Here is a 21,227-nt window from a genome sequence, read left to right on the forward strand (position 1 = left end):
CTTATTTCACTTCTGCCTTAGTACATAGTGGTCAGTTTTTATTATATCTATTTACATATGTGAATCATTCCTAGATACTGAGCTTCTTAAGCAAGAGCTATCTTTTATCTCTGTATCCTCATATGCTAGCACAGTGCTTATCACAGAGTGTTACTAAATGCCTATGGAGGAAGGCAGGGAGGAAAACTAAGGGACAGAGATAATGGTATGTAATTTCATATTTCAGGTGTTATCAAGAAATTAGACAATGTAGATATTGTCATTTCAAATTCCTGAATATCTTCATTCTAGGAAAGATGAAGGCATAATATTCATACTTCTCCAGAGTCCTATTTCAAACTAAACTTAATCTGTTAGCAAGTTTCTTTATCTTGAATCCAGCTTCACCACTGGGAACTGTATTCCTTATGTGTTGGATAGTTAAACTTACCAAGGAGGACGGCATGGACTCAGGGCAGCAGGGACCCAGGGTGAAGTAGCTGAGGGCCTCTGAGGTGCAGGGGACAAGCAAGATGAGTGGCACCTTTCTTATTTGAGGCTGGAACTTCTTTTTTTTTTTTTTTTTTTAAAGATTTATTTATTTTTTTATTTATGAGAGAGAGAGAGAGAGAGAGAGAGAGAGAGAGAGAGAGAGAGGCAGAGACACAGGAGGAGGGAGAAGCAGGCTCCATGCCAGGAGCCTGACGCGGGACTCGATCCCGGGACTCCAGGATCGCATCCTGGGCCAAAGGCAGGCGCTAAACCGCTGAGCCACCCAGGGATCCCTGAGGCTGGAACTTCTACAGGAATTCCTACTTATGCTTTCTCTGATGCTTTGTTTCCTATAAACTATTTTAAATTCTTGTTGTAAATATATGGTGTCTATTCTTTTTATGCCTTTATGCCCCCCTCCTGCCCTACCACCGCCAGGCCTCATGTTTATCTAACATTGTATCTAAACCTGTTATGAATTATAGAGTTCAAAAGTAGATAAAGTCCCAACATATAATACTGACTCTGAACCCAGCTGATGACCATTGCTCTTTCTCATGAACTGTAGCACTCTACAAAGGTCTTGAAATCTCATCAAGAAAAGATAAGATGGAGAAATTTTGTTCACAAAAATTTTCATGAAGAAGAAAGATGAGGTCTGTTTTTGTTTTTGTTTTTGTAAAAATTGTTAAGTTGTTTAGGTAGAAACTGAGGACCCGAAGGATCCTGGATGTAGGAAGAATTGCCAGGAAGATGGAAATCTTTTGATTTCGTTGCCAGGAGAGAAAAAGATAAAGTAGAATGAGGAGACAGTTGGAAGGCAATGGGGCACAGTGTGGCTCCTTGTGACTTTTTACTTAAATTCCTAAATAACCGAAGTATTAAGGGCAAGATTATTATTTGTTTGGCAAGAGGAGAGGGAACACAAGAAATGATTGGGCCTTAGTGTCCACACTGATTTAGGACAGCACACAAGGATACAAGACCAGAAGACTGAAGGAAAGAGGGAAAAATTAGCCACAAGAACTTATAGAAATCAAGGGAAAGGCTTTTTGTGGGTCATAGGTTTTAGAATTTGAGTTCTAAATCCACAGTCACCTTAGTTGATCCTAATCTATTACATAGCCTAATTAGTCTAGTCTTTAAAAATATCGACTAACAGTGACTCTGGCCTACTTTTAATATGTTATAGTAAGGATGCCTGGGTGGCTCAGTGGTTAAGCGTCTGCCTTTGGCTGAGGCCGTGATCCTGGAGTCCTGTCCTGAGCCGGAATTCCTGCAGGGAGCCTGCTTCTCCCTCTGCCTGTGTCTCTGCCTCTCTCTCTGTGTATCTCTCATGAATAAATGAAATCTTTAAAAAAAAAAAGAAAGAAAGAGAGAAAGAGAGAAAGAAAGAAAGAAAGAAAGAAAGAAAGAAAGAAAGAAAGAAAGAAAGAAAGAATCCTGAATGGAGAAGCAAGTCTAAAAAAAAATAATCTGTTATACTAAATGATCAAATCTTTGTTATTTTAATGCAGATTCATTTAAATCACCTTTTTGTTTAGGATGCCATATGAAGCATCATAGAAAACAACTGAGATAGATTGTATAGTCTTTCTTTGCAAATGCTTCCACAATATCTATTCATTTAGGCCTACCTACCTCTCTGCTCCCCCATACCAGCATTGTCTCTAATATTCAGGAGGAGACAGTGCTGATTTCATAAAACTTTAAGTAACTTTGTTTTGTTTTGTTTTTGATTACTAAGAAAAAGTAGCTTATAATTAATCCCTGAAGCTAGACGAGGTCAGAGTTTTTTTTTTTTTTCAAATGTCAAAACTAGCAACCAGAGCTGCTGGTTTATTATGTGGTTTATTGAACTAATATTTTATTTTTTAATCTTATTCCTGATCATAATATTTTCCTGAGTAATAAATGATATTATTTCCAGTTAGTCCAATCAAGGCATTAAACTAATCAGCTATTATGGATTCTATACTAAACCTTCATTCTCCATAAAAGGCTTAACCTAAATATTTTTTGAAGTATTAGTTAAATAGTTTGTAATTTTAACACATCAAACGTTGCCCTCGGCAGGTTATCAAATGTTAAAAACCCACAAGCTGACTGAGGTGAAAAAAGCAGGTCAAGAAATTCGAATAAAAAACTGTCAGCCAGTTTCTAATGCATCTTGAGTTCTCTTCACCCAAGCTGTGTTCAAGAGACAATTTGAATTTCTGCAAGAGATTTTCCCTAGATTCAAGACCATTTATTTCTTTGATTCACATACCACTTCTCACAGTCCTTGTTAGCTGTGTCATTTAAATGTTATTTTCTCCCCCATACTCTGGTGGCCAACACCTAATGGGATAGAAAAATGCAACCGATTTTTGCTTCTCTCTGAGCACCATAGTGCACAGGGGTGTCCTCTGTATATGAACAAAACCTCTTTTCTGTGTAAAAGAAAACTTGATCACTACACAGTAGCTTTTGGGGGGTTGGGGTTATTCTTAATTTGTGCCCTTGGGGACCTGAGTATTAATTTAGGAGGAAGAAAGCCCTCTTCTCCCAATGTAGTCATTTCTTCTCTTTTGTGGAAGCCTGCTGCTCTCCAGGTTTTTGTTATCTCTGCACCTTCCCCTCCTTGAAACATGTCTTCCTGCTGTTCTTCTGTTTCTCTCCTCCGGAGGCTGCCCTGTCTCATTTGTTGGCAGCTTAATGGAATTTATTACGCTCCCGTTTTCTGAAGCAATTTAAGAACATGATTGTTGTACATCTCTTATTACAGCCAAAGCATTCAAAGAAAAAAGGAGATAGGAAAGAGAAATAAGCAAAGTTGACACATTTTCCTGTGCCAGAGTAAAAAATAAATAAAATAAAATAAAATAAAAATACCTTAAAGCCTGAAATCAAAGCAGCTTAAACTTGAAGACCAAGTTATCAGTGTTGGCAGAAATATATCCAAGTATTAAAAACAGCTTTGTCAAACAGATTTTAAAATATATATTTGAGTGCTAACTAGGGAAACTCAAACTTCAAATCCAGAATTATTTGATTATATCACTCAGTTCACTTTAGTCTGGGTAATTCCTGGTTATTCTTCAGGTTTCACCTTAGATACGATTTTCTTTTCATAGCAACCTTTTCATTTACCTGCAGTCATCAAGCATAATCACCCTTTATTTTAGTTACTTATTTTCTTTTCTTTACATGTTATTAGATTTGAGAATTCTTGAAATCAGTATATATATTTACTCTGTGCCTGGTACACTGACTAATATATAGTAAACATAACAAATATTTGTTGAATGAATGAGTGCATACCCTAGGCCCTATCAGATATACAGAACTATATGAGCAATTTATTTCTTATAATCTTTCAGGAGAAATAAAATTAACAAACAAAATAACTATATAACAATTTGTATTTAAATTTCATTGCCCTGAGTGATTGAAATAGAGACACTGCATACTCGTGTGTGTTTGTGTTACAAGTACAATAGGACTTCAGGTACTAGCAATTTCAGTGGTTCAAAACATAGTGGTTAGGAATTTTTGTGGAAAAGGTAGGGTTTGAGTTAAAAATTGGAGGGTGGGGAGGATTTGACTGTTGAATATATTTGGAAAAAACCCAAGAGATTACTATATCATAGTATATTAGATGGGGTTAAAAACTTGGAGGGGAGGTGGAGTTAAATCAGTCTGTCAGCTAAAGTACAATTTAGTAGATGAACTAGGCATTTCATTAAAAGATAATTATACTTAGATTACTACAAATAAGGTTACCGCCTGCAGAGCAAAAGGTATTGTCCATATTACTGAAAGAAAGGAAATTGCATTTGGTAGAACCACCCTGAAGAAAATTGCATGGGAAGATTAAGATATTAGTTAGACTTTAAAATATCACAATATGAAACTTAGCCTAACATTGCTTATTCCTTAAAACTTTTAAAAGGAGCTTGGAAACAAATATTGAACTTTAGTACACTCAGAGGCCCATCCCAAAGGAAGCTATATCGATTTAAAACAATACATATATTTTTATTTCTAAGTGATAATAATTAAATGACATAATATTTTCCTTTTTTTTAAGGATTTTATTTATTTAGTTGAGAAGAGTGCAAGAGAGAGAGAGAAAGAGCAAGCACGTGCAGGAGCAAGGGAAGAGGCAGAGGGAGAGGGAGAAACAGACTCCTTGCTGAGGAGGGGCTAGATCCAAGATCCAAGGACCCTGGGATCAGGACCTGAGCTGCTTAACTGTCTGAGCCACCTAGGCACCCCGACAAGATATTTTCATTGAGCTATTTCCCTTTTATAATCCTTAATAAATTTGAGTTAATTCTACCGGTGTGCTCATTAGCAGTGCATTATTTAATATTAGATTTATGTCTTAAGAATATAAATTAATTATAGGATTGCAGCCTCTCATTTGCTGTATTAAAGCTAGAACTGAGAATCTAAAGTTTCTGATAAAAACTCCTAGCTCTGAACAGCACTTATTTTGTCTTTGATCAGAAAAATGCTACCATTACTTTGAAAGCATATCAAGTATAGTTGTTTTTAGGTGGTACTTTTCAGTTTTTAGTGTAATTAGCTAATATGAAATGTAAAAAAAAAATGAATTTAAGGCTGCAACTAAAAGCTCCTCATAAATACTGTCAGTCTAAATACAGCCTTATATTATTTCTCTTTGGCTAGTCTGCATTTCTGATGATTTGTTCCCATACATGGGCTTCTGTTTAAACATTTAATTATATCAAATCTAAGATTTAAGTGGCTGCAAGTATGACATAAATTGGGACTACAGGTCTCCAAAGCAGTTACCATTCAGCTTATTAAAAAAATCCAGCATTTGGACAGTTAATAGTTGTGATCAAAATAGCCTTGTTCTAATAGATTAAAAACAGAGAAAGACATCAAGCAGCTTTATACCATAAAGGAGAAGAGAAAATAGTGAGTTTTCACTGGGAAATTTCTAGGTGAATGCATCTTTTCTTAAAATCTCGGTAAGGAAGAGGAGCCCTGTCAAACACAGGCTTAATCTTCATTAAAGATTGCAGTGGCATCTCCGGAGTGTCGCTCGAGCTTTGTCTCCTGGACTCTTAGCCCAGGAGCCCACGGAGGAGCTGCAGGGCCAGTGCGCGCCAGGGTTAACCTTCAGTCCGTGGGGTGGGCTAGGTTGGGGGGGTGCCACGCCAGATTTGAAAGTAAGGAGTGAGAGTCTTGGCGTGTCTAGCTTAGATGGGGATCACGGCGCTGCTAAGAGCCAAGGAAAGCCGTTCGACTACGGGCATCTGCTTTGTGAGCAACTGTGAGCCTGTTAGAGATTATGTTGATCGGAAACAAAACCCTAACTGGCAGAGTCTCATTTTGCTCTGTGTGCAGGTCTAGTGCACTGAGGATTAGAACAGTTGTTTCGCAAATGTCTTCAAGTGGCAAAGCATGATCCAGGCACATTTCTATAAATCAGTGTAATGGAACCAGCAGATCATGTTTTTAAAGACTGCACACAGCATGCCTTCCCCCAAAGGACTCATCCGTATGCTCATTAAGTCATTCAGCATCCTAGTTAGTCCAGATTAGTAGCGATTTCTGAGTCCTGTAGAAATGTTTACACTTCCACAGACTAAATAGCTCTTCCATATTTTTTTCCTATACTGTTTTGCTTTCCCAAGGTCTACAAGTTCTTCAATTAATTTCCTCATGTTTTAGTGATACTTTCATTTGTAATGCACATGATATTAAGTTAGTCTTTAGTAGAAGTAGCAAAGTTATTTTTTAACCTTTAATTAACTGATAATCATTAACATAATATTATTTTTAAGTGTTCAGCTCCAAAGGTATGGAGAACATTTAGTGGCAAAATAATTGAGATGGATACACAGTTCACCATCAGAGCCAGAGAGTTGCAGAACATCTATAAATGCATTATGCTGAAAAATATCTCTCAAGATGAAAGGCTGGATGTACTACTAACGCTTAAACATACAGTGAAGGTACATTAATTTTCTCGTCATTTGAGATATCACTATTAATAAAAAAATGAATACTAAAATAAGCTGTATTAATTATAAAGATGATTAATCAATGTTTACATATATGAACTTATTTTGTCAACAGCTATATTATTTTGGTATAATTTGGGGACAATGTGGTTTATGCATTAATTATCTAAAAGTTCTCAAAACTATATATTATGATACATAGTAAATATAAATATAGCATAATGAATATTCTAAACATAAATATACCCATATCTATGCAATGGATGCAAATATATAGCATGGAATTAATACTTAGTTTGGTAAAACAGCAATTGTCTATATATTTTGACACTTTTCAGTGAAAATTTTATTTTTAGCAGTTTTAGAGCAGCATTAGAGTATTTTAATTTTTTCTTTATTTTTTGATTTAAGATACTTTTAGTTGAGTAAATGATTCTTGTTGAGAGGTAAGTCTCCATAGATCTCTTGCGTTTCTCCCCATCTTGAGAACAGAGGCATTGACCCAATTAGGCATTGACTGCCTTTGTTTTAAATTGCCGTTTTAAAGATAATTGTGCAGTGACTAACCCTGGAAGATAGAGATAGTTAGGATGAAAGGGAGAAGCAGTAAGTCCAGAGGTCAGAAATAAGCATGATATCCATGATGGGCAGTAAAAAGGCCGGATTGGAAAAAAAGAGAGTGCAGGTAGGAAATTCAGTAGAAATCTTCCTAATTGACATATTTAGGAACATTAGCTGGTTAATAATAATAATAATAATAATAATAATAATAAACAAAGGATAGGCTTATAAAAATAAATTGTGCATATCTTAATATGTTTAACCAAGTATATTTACATGTACATTTATTTAATAATATTTTGATGGAGGATTAAGGCCTTTAAGCATGACTCAAATTCTGGATCTATTCACTATGGCTGCATAATCTTAGATAAGTTATTTAATATTTCTGAAAATCAGTTTCATTATTTGTAAAATTAGTTGGGGGATATAGTTGTGTGTGTGTGTATATATATATATATATATTATATATATATAAAATACAAGTAAGTATAATTTATATATCTCAGCCCTTAATGAATAATAGGTATTACTTTGATGACAATTACTAAGAGACACCAGTGAACCTTAAACCTCAGTACACATTAGAATTGTCTGTAGAGTTTGAAAGAGAGTGAGATTCACAGAGACAGAGCGAAAGAGAGAGTATGAGAATAAATGAATAAGGATGATAGCCCCCATTTCAGAGAAATTAAATTAGATCCCCAAGTGTGAGGGCTATGTTAAAACCTTTAAAAATCTCCCCCAGGTCATTCTAATATGCCTTCAGGGTCAGGGACCCCTGATAGAGATTCTTGCATAAGCTATACCAAATACATATTAAAAAGTACAGGAGAACATTATTTTACGGTCACATTGACTTTGCATTCTGACTCCTTCATTCAAACTGTGTTTCTTTTCACCCTCTCTTGAGCAGTTGGAGCAACTTACTTCTATTTTACTATTCATAAATCCTACCTTAATCACTTAATTCCTAATTGGGGCTTTCTTACTCAACCACACTCATTTTTGTGAGTTTATTTAAAAAGTATTATGAATTATACAAATGTGCAGAAAAAGTATATAAAATATACATATATGTACAATTTAACAGATATGAAATCATCAACCACGTAACCTGTCTCTGACCCAAAATCAGGACATTGCCAACATTGCCAGTATCTGCCTTTCTCTTTGTAATGCCAGTTCACCCTCTCATCCCCTAGAAAGAACTACCATGTTGACTTTCACAGTAGTCATTTCCTTGATTTTCTTTATAGTTTTACCAATATATATATATAAATATATTTAATATGGTTTAGTGTTGTTTATTTTTAGATTTTATTTAAATGGAATATACAGTATTATTTCATGCCTTGCTGCTTTTGCTCAGCAACATTAATGTGTTAGATTTAAGCTTTTACTGTTTATAGCTATAGTTTATTTATTTCTATACATTTGATAATATTCTATCAATATATATGTTGTATGAATAAGCCATCACTTATTTATGTCATCAATTTATTTATGGGTATTTCGTTGTTTCTAATCTTGAACTACTGTGAAAAATGATTCTACATGCACATTTCTCTAAAGCACTTTATGGTTGGAATTGGTGGGTTTTAGATTACCCATATCTGAAGCTCTACTAGATAATGTCAAAGTTTTTTCCAAATTCGTTGTACCAATTTGTATTCCTACCAATTTCTTTTGGAGTCTAGTTTTCAGGTTGTTTGGTGATAATTTTGAAAACTAACTTAGTGATGTTAAAAATTCTATACTGAATATGTTTGTGTTTTATATAGGAACATGAATGTAAACTGACTCAGGAAATTCTAGAATTGATTGACAGAGAAGTTGACCTTATGATGAGAGGGGTCAAACATCATAATCTTGAAGGACTCAGAAAAAGAATTGCAACACTCTTTTTTCATTATATCAAAACACCTCTGTTTAATCCAGAAGTTGCAAGACATCTTAAGGTAATCGACATATTTTTTCTTGTATTTCTTTCTCAGAATTCTAAGATTTGCAATGGTCAATTGAAGAACATTCAAATTTTGCTTTAATGCTTTCCTTGGGGTTCATGTGGAGGACCATCTTATTGGTGAAATCTCTTCTGAATGATTATTATGTCAATAAATTAAACTTGGTCATTTAACTTCTCTGAACCAAACTGAATATTGCACTGTGTTGAGCGCATGATGATCTCTCACACCTCCGTGCTCTTGAATGTTGTTACTTCCACCTGCAATGCTGTCCCCTAACTCCTCAGCTAATTCCTGGTCATTTTCTGACATTTGATTCATGAGTCCCCTCCTTCATAAGGCCTCAGAGAGAGTTAAACTCTTCATTTCTGACATTCTGAATGTACCTAGTCTGTATTCCCTGACAATACTTATTGTTTAGTCATGGTTATTACTGAACAGATCTATGTAGATATCCTGAGAGAACTTCAGATGTAACATGTATTTGAATTAAACTACCTTTTCCAAATCCAACATGTTTAGGCTTCTATGAGGATTTGGCTGTCTAGAGTCAAAATAAGTATCTTACTGTCTTTTTATTATGCAGAACTATTTAAAACACTTTTAGTAAAGTTTGGAAGGGAGTAGTTTACTAAAGAATTCTAAATAGTGTTTTATTATAAATGATTGTATTTAGAGTTATAATTTGTTAAGAAGCTGGTTAAACGTCTATTTTGCTTTTTTGGTATAAAGTCTCAATATTGGGGCACCTGAGTGGACCAATTGGTTAAGCGTCTGCCTTTGGCTCAGGTCATGATCCTGGGGTCCTGGGATCGAGCCACGCATCAGACTCCCTGCTCAGCAGGAGCCTGCTTCTCCATCTGCCGCCTGCTCATGCTTTCTCTCACTTTCTCTCTCTTGCTATCTCTCTTTCTCTCAAATAGATAAATAAAATCTTTTTTTTTAATCTCAGTATTTAGCCAAAACTTTTAGAAAAATATAATTTTTATGTTTTCTTTTTAATAGATTTTTCTTTTTTCTTATTATTTCTTAAAGATTTGCTTACTTTTAGAGAGAGAGAAAGAGAGAGAGTGCACGTGTGCAAGCGAGGGAAGGGACAGAGAAGAGGGAGAGAGAGAATCCCAAGCAGACTCCCCACTGAGCCTAGAGCCTGATGTGGGGCTTCATCTTATGATCCTGAGATCATAACCTGAGCAGAAACCAGGAGTCAGATGCTCAACTGACAGAGCCACCCAGGTGTCCTCTAATGGATTTTTAAAACTTAATTGTATTGCAAGAGAATATAACAAAGTCAGCGGTGCCTGGCTGTCTCAGTCGGTAGAACATGTGACTCTTGATCTCAAGGTTGTAAGTACGAGCTCCACGTTGGATGTAGAGATTACTTAAAAATAAAATCTTAAAAAAATAAATATAACAAAAGTCCAAGAGAAAAGTTGCCCATTATATTATTGCTTATTCAAATTGGTGTTTTATTTGCCCAAGCTACCTTCTGGTCCTCTATAGATTTAACTCAACTTTTATATGTTTACAGTAATAGAATCTAATATTTTACATGTTCACATAATGTGTCATTTTATTCAGTTTTTAAATTTACCTTTGGTAAAATTCACCATTTGGGGTCAGGTTTGACAAATGCAGTCATGTGATCAATAGCACAATCAAGATAAAGAATAATCTTGCCTCCTTCCTCCAAGTTCCCTCAAGCTGCCACTTTGTAATCAGCACTTCTGGCTCCCTAACCCTTGGCAGTCACTGGTCATATGATTATACCTAACCCAGTGTGTCATGTAATTGGAATCCTACTATATGTAGCTTTTTGAGACTGGCTTCCTTCATTTAGCATATTGTATTTGATGTTCACCCATGTTTTTGAATGTATCATTAATTTGTTATAACTGAGTAATATTTTTGTTGTCTGGATATACCAGAGCTTGTTTATCCATTTGTAGTTACAGGACATTGGATTGTTTGTTAGTTTTGGGCTTTTGTGAGTAAAAGCACTGTATTAATTGTGAATTTTTGTGTAAATTTATTGTTTGGGGTTAAATAACTAGAAATAAGGATTTTTGAGTCATTTGGTAAATGCATATTTACCATTATAAGACATGGCCAAACTTTTTTTCCGCACTGGCTGTACCATGTTTCATCCCCATCTGTACTGTGTGACACTTCCCATAGTTCTGCATCCTTGAGAGCAGCTGGTATTGCCAGTCTTTAATTTTGGAATTCTAATGAATGTGCAGTAGCATCCCATTATATTTTAATCTGTGATTTCCTAATGAATATAATTTTAAGCATCTTTTCCTGCATCTTTTCTGCCAGCCTTATGACTTTTTGATGAAGTATCTGCACATATCTTTTACCACCACCCCCCTTCTTAAAATTGACTTATTTTCTCATTACTGAATTTTGTAAGATATGTGATTTGCAAATATTTTCACTCAGTCTGTAGCTTGTCTTCTCATTCTCTTAATGGTATCTTTAACAGAGCAGATGTTTGTTTGTTTTTTATTTCAATGAAGGTAAATTTATCCATTTTTAAAATGGATCATGCTTTTGGCATTTATTTTGTACTTAAGAAATCTTTTTGGAAGAATTAATATTGTTAAAATGTTCATACTACCCAAACTTATCTATACATTTAAGACAATCCCTATCAAATTCCAATGGCATTTTTCACAGAAATAGAAAAAAAAATCCTAAAATTTGTATGGAACCATAAAAGATCCCGTATAACCAAAGTAATCAAGAGAAAGAACAAAGCTGGAGGCATCATGCTTCCTGATTTCAAACTATATTCCAAAGCTTGAACAGTATGGCACTAGCATAAAAACAAACACATAGATCAATGCCACAAAATAGAAAGCCCAGAAATAAACTCACAAAGGAGCTAAGAACATGCAATGGGGAAAGGATAGTTTCTTTACTAAACGGGTTGAAAATTGGATAGCCACATGCAAAAAATAAAATAAAATAAAATAAAATCAACCTTTATCTCACACCACATACAAAAATCAACTCAAAATAGGTTAAAGATGTAACTATAAGGCCTTAATACTATTAGAAGGAAATATAGGGAAAATCTTATTGACATTGACCTTAGCAATAATTTTTTGGTTATGATATCAAAAGCAAAGGTGACAGAAGCAAAAATAGACAAATGGGATTGTATCAAACTGAAAACCTTCTGCACAGAGAAGAAACAATCAACAAAATGAAAGGCAACCTACAGAATGGGAAAAAAATATTTGCAAATCATACATCTGGTGAGTTAATATCCAAAAAAAAAGGAACTTAAACCATAGCAAAATAATTTTAACCCAATTTAAAAATGGAAAAAAGACCAAAATAGACGTTTTCTCAAAGAAGACATACAAATGGCCAACATGTACATGAAAAAATGCTCCACATCACTAATCATCGGGGAAATGCAAATCAATACCACGGTGAGATATCCTCTTACACCCGTCAGAATGACTAGTATCAAAAAGACAAGAAATAACAAGTGTCGGCAAGGATGCGGAGAAGAGGGAACCCTTGTGCTCTTCCCTGAAATTTAAATTGGTACAGTCGTTATAGAAAACAGTGTGGAAGTTCCTCAAAAAATTAAAAATAGAACTACTATATGATGCAGTTTCAAGTTTTGCCATTGATCATTGAGCCAATCCAAATTTAGTGTTAAGATAAATGAAATGAGGAAAACACTTAGTTCAGTGGGCTTTTACTTCCATGTGAATCTAGCTATTGCCTGTGACATGAATGTAGCAAAACACCAAAGATCTCAATTCTTTTAAAAAATAAGACAGATTTCTTAACATTGTGGCAGGGTAAATGAATACTGCTTGAATTTAAATTTTGTGTAGAATAGGAAGTTAAGGGAAAACAGGACTTTACAAATGAACCAACTTTTTATCTCATTCTAAGGTAAGTTAGCCCTAGTGCTTCCCGTGGTTGGTATATTTGGCCTGACTTTTATGGTTTTCTTAACTTTTGTTGTTGTTTTCTACTCTTTAGGTCCCTCAAGACCCGCTGATGTTTTCTAAGAAGGTGGACTTCTGCCGCAGCTGCCGGCTCTACCTGCCCCGCACAGAGTTCGCGGCCTCGGCCGGGCCCGGGCCTCCTCCCCACGGGCGCCCGTGTCGCCGCTGCTCTGCCCTGGGCCAGGAGGCCTGGCAGCGACAGTCCTTCCTGAAGCTCAAGTGCTTACTCCAGCGGCTGCACTCTGCAGAAGCCCATTACGAAGATGACCCCAAAATTGCTTTCCTGATGCAGGTAGGAGCAGTCGGGGTGCCAGTCGGGGCAGAGTTTACAGGAAGGTTCCTGCTTTTCCACAGAAACCTTTTAAAATAAGGCTGCTTTTGTTTATGCCTATACCTTGCGAAGCTTGCCCCTCCAGCGATTTTAGGTTTGTGTATGCAGACCTCATGCTAAAAAGTCACTTCTAGAGTTTTAGCTACTGTGATTTAAATTTAAAAAGTTTTTAAGCGGCTACTTCATTTTCCCCATTTGCTTTCTTTTTTAATAACACTAAGCAAATTGCTTAATCTTTATCAAATACCAATTTCTTCATTTGTAAACAGATATAAATGACCTACAGTCACCCTGAGATTGAGGGTTAGGATGAAGATAAAGACAGTGTAAATACATTTGAAAAGCACTGAATACCATACAGGAAAGGTAAAATTAGCAAATGGGAAGAACCCTCCGGTCCTCGGAGCTGAAGATGCAGTCCTGACTGCGAAACTGCTCGTGCAGCTTGGGCGCAGTGAGCAGAGATTTGGTGAAAAATAAGCTATAAGAAGCATTGAAAACTTCACGAATAATGTTCCTCTTTTAAAAAACAAACTAAATTATCTCCCCAAATAATAATCTTAAAGAAATATTATATTTAGAAAAAAAAGATTTTTTTTTTTCAAACTTGTTTTGACATGTAGCTACAAGACATTCAGTACCTGGTAGAGAACATCTGGGCTTCCCAGTCAGTGCTCAGCGCCGGGAATGATCTCAATGATCTGGTCCTGGTCAGGTGGGATCGGTCTTTGGAATGGTCCCCCTGGAACTGCATTCTTCTTACCAAAGACGAAGGTGTTGCTCATCTCAAGCTAACAAGTATTGAGGAGGTAAGAGAGTGGGACTTTACCTGAGGAAATAATTTAATCCTTGAAAATATTAGAGGGTAACTTTATTGCCTTTTACTGCATTCCATGCATAACTTAAATACTTCCATTGGATTAAGAAACAACATGAATAACAGTAACAAAATATGTAGATGGTATGTGTGGCTGAGATTAAGATTAAAAAGAAGCTAAAGCACAGAAAAGGACAAGATAAGAGATCTGAACATCTTACAGGTATCTAAACTTGATACCACCCTCTGCTAATAACAGCAAGTTCAAGCATGTCATTCCACGGCAAATTCCACGAAGGCGAGGATTTTATTTAGCTTATACCTGTCTGAATCTCTAATACACCACATCAGTGCATGTCACAGACTAGGGGTTTAATAAGTATTTGTTGAATGAATAAATGAAATACCAGATATATATTAATAACCTAGAATCTGCCCTTCTTTGATTAGCCATCATGAGTCTGCCTAGCACACTAAATTCTCAAATTTTGTTGAGAATCGTGTACGTTAAATGGCAATCATACTGATGGAGTATGATTCTGAGGCCTGAGGCTCCATTTTTCATTTTCTCTCAACTGACTAGAAGTGGGGAAAGGACTATAAAAATTCAATACCATTTAATTTTAGTAACTTACAAGATGAAATCTGTAAAACATTTTGATGAGCAGAATTGAGTTCATCAGAGAGTTTCACTTACACTGAGCAAGCTTGGGATCCCAAAAGCTGAAGCTGATTCTCTGCCTTCTACTGATTAAATTTCTCAACTATTAATTTCATGCAAAATGTCATTTAAGAGAAAATAAAGAAATGACTTCAAATATAATAGTCATTTTGAATGTTGCTGTTTCCTGCTTGTCTTTTTATTGGGGAAGGAGAAGGTTTAAAAGAGGAGAAACTAGTTAAATTTTTAGCTTTTTAAAGTAATTTTCCAGTAGAAGCCAGGCTTAGAAAAATTTCACTCTAGGGATCGAAAGAAAGCAGCATGAAATTGAAACTGTGTTAAATATTATATTTAGTAAACTAAGCTGCTTCATAAATATTTAATCACTGGAAGCATAGCCAACACTACACTATTATTTCATCCAGGACCCATAGTGGGATTGCAGTTCATTCCCAAAGCTGATACTCTACTGCTTCAATTAATCCACACACTCCCTTTGTGTATTTAATCAAATTACTGCAGTATCAAATTAAATGTTCTATTCACATGCATTTCTAATTTCAGGATGCCGATCTTACTGAATTTCTATAAATAGAGCTAAGGTTCTCAACCAGATAATCTAAAAAAATATTGCCTTTTTATGATTTTGGACTAGTATAATCCCTTAAGTATCAATATTCAGCCTCGTTAAAGAATAGGTTATGTCTTGCCACAAGTTAAAACATTTCTAGAGTTTCCTTAATGCACAGAAATATTTGCTTTCTCAGTAAGTAAAAAAATATTCAAATTTTAAAATAATCTTGGCTCCCTGCAATCATGACACAAGTTATAGGAAAAGCATGGGAAAAGACTGCTGTTCTCTGAACTGTAAATGAGGCAGAGCAGTTTCCCGTGGTGTGCATACTGGTCACAGTAGGAAAACAGTGGATTTAAAGTAAAGACCCGACCCAGTATGTCCCCATCTCTGTCACTAACCATCTACAGGACGTTAAGACCTGCCTTCTTGGCTTCATAAATTTGTATAACGGTTAGCTAAAATCATGGAATCAATACAGAGGATCGGAGCAGCCCTGGTTTAATTCTGGCTCTGTCACTTATGAGCTGGGATAAGTTGAGCAAATTCGCAAGTGTCTCAGTGCTCTGATTTTCTCATCTGTAAAAAGAGGATAATAGGAAAAGGGGATAATACGTATTGGATATCTTTCCATATTATTCTTTAAAAGTTGAGCATTGTTCCTTTGCCGTATGTACCATAATGTGCTTGTCTTACCTTTAATGATTAGTTTGCTATTCTATAAAGGTGCTTTGAAAACCTATAAAGTTCTGTACATGTAGAATTTACTGTTGCATAACAGAAATACGTAGAAATATGTCTTTTTTTTTTTTTTTTAAGTGAAATGAGGCCTAAGGAGTGGTAGGACATAGATAGTGCAAAGGATGAGTATTTTGACTTAGTAAATATGTCTGTAGAAAGGAAACTTAAGATAAGCCTGGATACTCCTACCTAATACTCTCTGCCAGAGTATCGTTTGCTTTGGCTCCTTTTCTCCTTTTCTCTTGTTTACCTTTGTTTTGACACTGTGGAGGGATCTTTAGTGAGGGGTGCCTTCCCTTTAGAAAACTAATTTTAGGAGGAGGTACGAGTCATGTTTGTGATTTGGTTGAAAAGAAGGGTCAATTAAGATTAATAAAGGAAATAGATGGTATTTATTAATTCAACCAGAATTTTTTTTTTTTTTTTAATGTGCCACATACTGTGCTAAGTGCTTGGAGAAAAACAAGGACGTGTAATGGACACAATTCTTCAGTTTCAGTTGTATTCAAGTTTGGTTGCAAATAACAGACTAAACAACTTATAATGACTTAATCAAACGTGAAGATAGTTTCCATATCAAGCAGGAAGTCCAGATGGTGGCAGTCTGGGGTCTGGATGGTAGTTCCACAGTGCTCCCAGAAACCCAGGCCCTCCGACTTTTTCTTCATCTGTATTTAACTTTTGACTTTCATTCTCATGCTTGTGGACTCTTAGAGATAAAATAGCTGCATCAACTCCTATATTCTCTTAAAAAGCTTTCTTGTAAGCTTTGTCCAAACATTTTTTTTTAATTTTTATTTATTTATGATAGTCACAGAGAGAGAGAGAGAGAGAGAGAGAGAGGCAGAGACACAGGCAGAGGGAGAAGCAGGCTCCATGCACCAGGAACCCGATGTGGGATTCGATCCCGGGTCTCCAGGATCGCGCCCTGGGCCAAAGGCAGGTGCTAAACTGCTGCGCCACCCAGGGATCCCTTGTAAGCTTTGTCCAATGCCTTCTGTTATATATGCATGTGTGTATAATGGCCTGAAACTTGTCACATGCTACCCCTAGCTAGAATAAAGGCTGGGAAAGCTGAGCACATCACAAAATACAAAATCAGGCCCTTGTGCAAAATCAGGCCTCTACATACCAATGGTAGAGAGAATGAGTATTGGGCTGGCAGCCAGCAGTCCGCCACTCTCATTAGAAAACGCGTGGTCTTATACCGTGGCAATGCTACATAACAGAAAAAGATCAAGTACTGTTCTAGCTGTGTAGGGACAAGAAGCCTAAACATTAAGAATAGAATTGGAGGGACACCTGGGTGGTCCAGTGGTTGAGCATCTGCCTTCAGCCCAGGGTGTGACCCCGGGGTCCTGGATCAAGTCCCAGGTCGGGATCCCTGCACGGAGCCTGCTTCTCCCTCTGCCTGGGTCTCTGCCTCTCTCTCTCTCTGTGTCTCTCCTGAATAAATAAATAAAATCTTTAAAAATAAAGAATAAAAATGGAAAGGTACAGAGTCTTGATAAAGGCAGAAAGGTTATTTTCTATTTAGAAGACTAGAATGAACTCCTGAAGTGGGAATCTAGGGTGGTAGGAGGAGGAGCAAAGGAAGGTTTATACAGTCAGAATGCCGTCATGATCTTTGTTTTGGACCTTGGAGATAGTACTCATTATAGAAAAAATAACTCAGTCAAAAGTTGGTAATTGTATCAGTGTTAAAGTAGATTTAAAGAGGGAACCAAGGTGACAAGATCATTCATTCAAAAATTTTGGTTTTTGGGGATCCCTGGGTGGCGCAGCGGTTTAGCGCCTGCCTTTGGCCCAGGGCGCGATCCTGGAGATCCAGGATCGAATCCCACGTCGGGCTCCCGGTGCATGGAGCCTGCTTCTCCCTCTGCCTGTGTCTCTGCCTCTCTCTCTCTCTCTCTCTGTGTGACTATCATAAATAAATAAAAATTAAAAAAAAATTTTTTTAAAATTTTGGTTTTTGATGGTGTTGACAGATGCTTACATGAAAAAGACTCAGTTTGAGGGTAGCGGGGGTGGGGCGCGGGGGGGGCAGGGGGGTGGCTCAGTGGTTGAGCACCGCCTTCAGCCCAGGGTGTGACCCCGGGGTCCTGGGATGGAGTCCCACGTCGCTCCCTGCATGGAGCCTGCTGCTCCCTCTGCCTGTGTCTCTGCCTCTCTCTTTCTCTCTGTGTCTCTCATGAATAATAATAATAGAAAAAGGCTCAGTTTGAACCTTCAAAGGAGTATTCCTTATAATGGAGACACTTTCAAGCAGATAGTGAAATTGTAGGCTGAACGAACTAAATATTACAATTAAAATACATAAAAGTACTTGCAAGTAAGTAAGGAAGGAGGAATTAATTTGGATTCAGAGGTCATAAAGAAAGTCAGGAAAGGCCTCCGGTTTGTAGTATCCTAGGAGCAGAGCCCTGAAAGATGGTAGAGTAGCAGCAGTGTTCTCTGGGCTGAAAGAATGGGTAAGCAAAGGCTTTCTGGGATAAGAAAGTGTGTGTGTGTGTGTGTGTGTGTGTGTGTGTGTGTGTGTGTTAACCTGCTAAAGTAGATCTATGACATTTAATAGAATTTGATTTTTCTTTTCTTTTCAGGGATATGAACCCTTGTTTATTCACAAGATCAAACACAAACATATCCTGGCTAAGAACTACTTTTCTCACATTCCAGTGCTGGCTTCATTTATACTTGATGATGGTGAAATAGATGAGATCAGAAAAAAATATCACTCAGAAACAACTCCTAAGATGATAGTGGCCCAGAGGCCCAGTCCCTAGAAGATCCGGGAGTATTTGATGATCAGCATTTTTATCCACTGCTAACAGAGGAATACAGAGGCTATACATTATGGAAATAGAATTTTATCTTTTAATTGATTTTAATTGTTTTTTGTTTCTCATGGTATCATAAGTGGTATGAAGACAAAGCATCCATATGTAATGCTTTATTGTTAGATAATTAGTGAAAATTGAAATACCGTTTTGTTCCTGAATTATATTTTAAGGTAAAGAGAATATTTTATTTTCCATATTTTCACATTAAAATTTTTAAAAATTTCAAGTGCCCTATAAAACCAGCAAACAAAAGCTGGTTTAGCTTTCGGCTCAAGTAATTTATTTTAGGTTAAAGGTAGTTATAGAAGAATAGTCAGTATGTGGATGAGAGGAAACATAAAATTTTCTTTTTTATAAAAGCAAACAAAACCCAGCAAACAAAAGCTGGTTTAGCTTTTGGCTCAAGTAATTTATTTTAGGTTAAAGGTAGTTATAGAAGAATAGTCCGTATGTGGATGAGAGGAAACATAAAATTTTCTTTTTTAAAAATCTATACAGGTAGGATAAAAGATGCTATGTTTTTTTTTTTTTAAGATGCTATGTTTTAATATAGCAATTTGAATCCTCACTTTTTATTTTCTACTTTTACCTTCAATCCTTCCTAAAATCCTGGTAAAACAACTAGGGTTATTTATAAACAAACAAACAAATGCATTCTATGCTGGAAAACAGGGTAAACAGTAGAATTATCTTCTATCTTCTAGGAGGAAAAACTCTCAGTGGGGCAATGATGACATTCTGTAGGAAGGATAAACTTGGTTAGGCATCACTGTAACAGTCCCTTTCCCCAATAAGCTGAAGGAATAACCTTGACCACATGCATGTCAGAGACCTACAGTGATGAGCACAGTGTGTGAGTCCATCTGAACAGGGAATTGATGGCACACTCAAATTAGGAAAATTCAAGAACAGTATATTTACAAAAGGACTTACTATAAAGTGAGGACAGTGTTTAGGGAAACTAAAGGAATAATACAGCAACGCAGGGCCAATATGAGATAAGCTGTTTCTACCCCTAGTCTCAAATAAACCTGGGTGGGAGAGGTCTGAGAATGCTCAGTGTAAGGGAGATAACTGAGGATCAGAAACCAACTGTCAAGGGATAGTCAACCCTAGGTGGTCTCATGAACTGGAGAAATAAATACTCTAATTTTACACTTCTCCCTTCCTCCAGTCTCCTGCTTGCATTTTCCATTGATAGAACCCAGAAGGAAAGTAGGAGAAATAGAATTCTGTTTTCATAATTCATGCAGTTTCAGGGCAAAAAGTGGAGTAGACAGTGGTGATAGTGGATCTGGATGGCTAAATAGAAGATATTTTGCTAGAAAGAAAGAATTTAAAGTGAAGCTCTATAACTCAAGAGGTAGTATTTCTCACCCACGCAACATAATTTGAGAGAGAGAGCGAGAGAGAGAGAGAGGGAGGTGAGGTAATTTTTCTCCTAATTCCAATCAGTAATTAATGAGCTGTTCTCTTCAGTTTCGGGTTCAAGGAATTCAATCTCAGTACTAATATTGGTTCTATATCAATATTTGCCAGTATTTCAACAACATATTTTCTAGGATATCTACAATTATTTTTTATTTAGCAAAAGCATGGCACTTGGTGGTTATTTTTAAGGAAATAAACATAAAGGAGGGAAGTGGTATGGTGCTGTTATTTTCAGGTTTTCATAGACAATTTAGACCTTCTGGCACCCTAATAAATAGTAACTTACCAATAGGGTTACATTGGGGAGCATTCCAATCACTAATAAACAGGTAACAATTTAACACAGACAACAGTGGGTTTGCCCTGGAATGTAAGTGATTTTCACAAAACACTTTAGGAGAATGTCCTTGGAGAAGGAAGAGCTGGGGAGGCAAGCTTCAAGGTAGAAATATTCAGATAGGGACAAATAATGGTCTGTGAGAATTCCTCTATGTACCCTAGGGATGAAGCAACTGACTAGATAGCATTTGCTCCTAGTATGGAAGATTGTGGAATGCAGCTGAGGGGGGTGGACCAGCTAGAGCAACTGAATTCACGTATGGAAAGGTACCTTCAAGACTAGGAGAATAACCACTAAGGGGCAAACAGCTCAACAGCACACAGACTTTCCCCCATATTCTGGGAAATGCCTTTCAGTCCTTCTGGAACTACAGTTCTCATTTTACACAACTATCTAAAAATCCACAGCAGAAGGGGCTAGAAGATGTATCTGGCTACAGGGACATCAGTGGGGGAAAAGTCAGGTTGCTACTCACTAAAGTCCTAACTCTAGCATACTGGTGAGCAACAGCTTGTTTAGCAGTTGGTTC

The 21,227-nt window shown here is 36.5% G+C and overlaps 1 protein-coding gene across 6 annotated transcripts in view; it reads left to right on the top strand.

The window, feature by feature from the left end:
* IQUB (IQ motif and ubiquitin domain containing) overlaps positions 1 to 18,969 on the top strand; it is a 50,812-nt gene extending 31,843 nt beyond the window's left edge. For 5 of the 6 annotated variants that reach the window (XM_077855952.1, XM_077855949.1, XM_077855951.1 and 2 more), the window contains 5 exons: positions 6,276 to 6,446; positions 8,801 to 8,977; positions 12,998 to 13,255; positions 13,918 to 14,103; positions 18,688 to 18,969. In XM_077855952.1, the coding sequence (XP_077712078.1) occupies positions 6,276 to 6,446; positions 8,801 to 8,977; positions 12,998 to 13,255; positions 13,918 to 14,103; positions 18,688 to 18,870 (975 nt within the window). In that variant the 3' untranslated portion in view covers positions 18,871 to 18,969. The remainder of the gene's footprint in view (positions 1 to 6,275; positions 6,447 to 8,800; positions 8,978 to 12,997; positions 13,256 to 13,917; positions 14,104 to 18,687) is intronic. The other variant, XM_077855954.1, reaches the window with a different exon arrangement.
* The last annotated feature ends 2,258 nt before the right edge of the window (positions 18,970 to 21,227 follow it).

The sequence above is a fragment of the Canis aureus genome, chromosome 18, assembly GCF_053574225.1.
Source record: "Canis aureus isolate CA01 chromosome 18, VMU_Caureus_v.1.0, whole genome shotgun sequence".
NCBI classification, from domain to species: domain Eukaryota; kingdom Metazoa; phylum Chordata; class Mammalia; order Carnivora; family Canidae; genus Canis; species Canis aureus.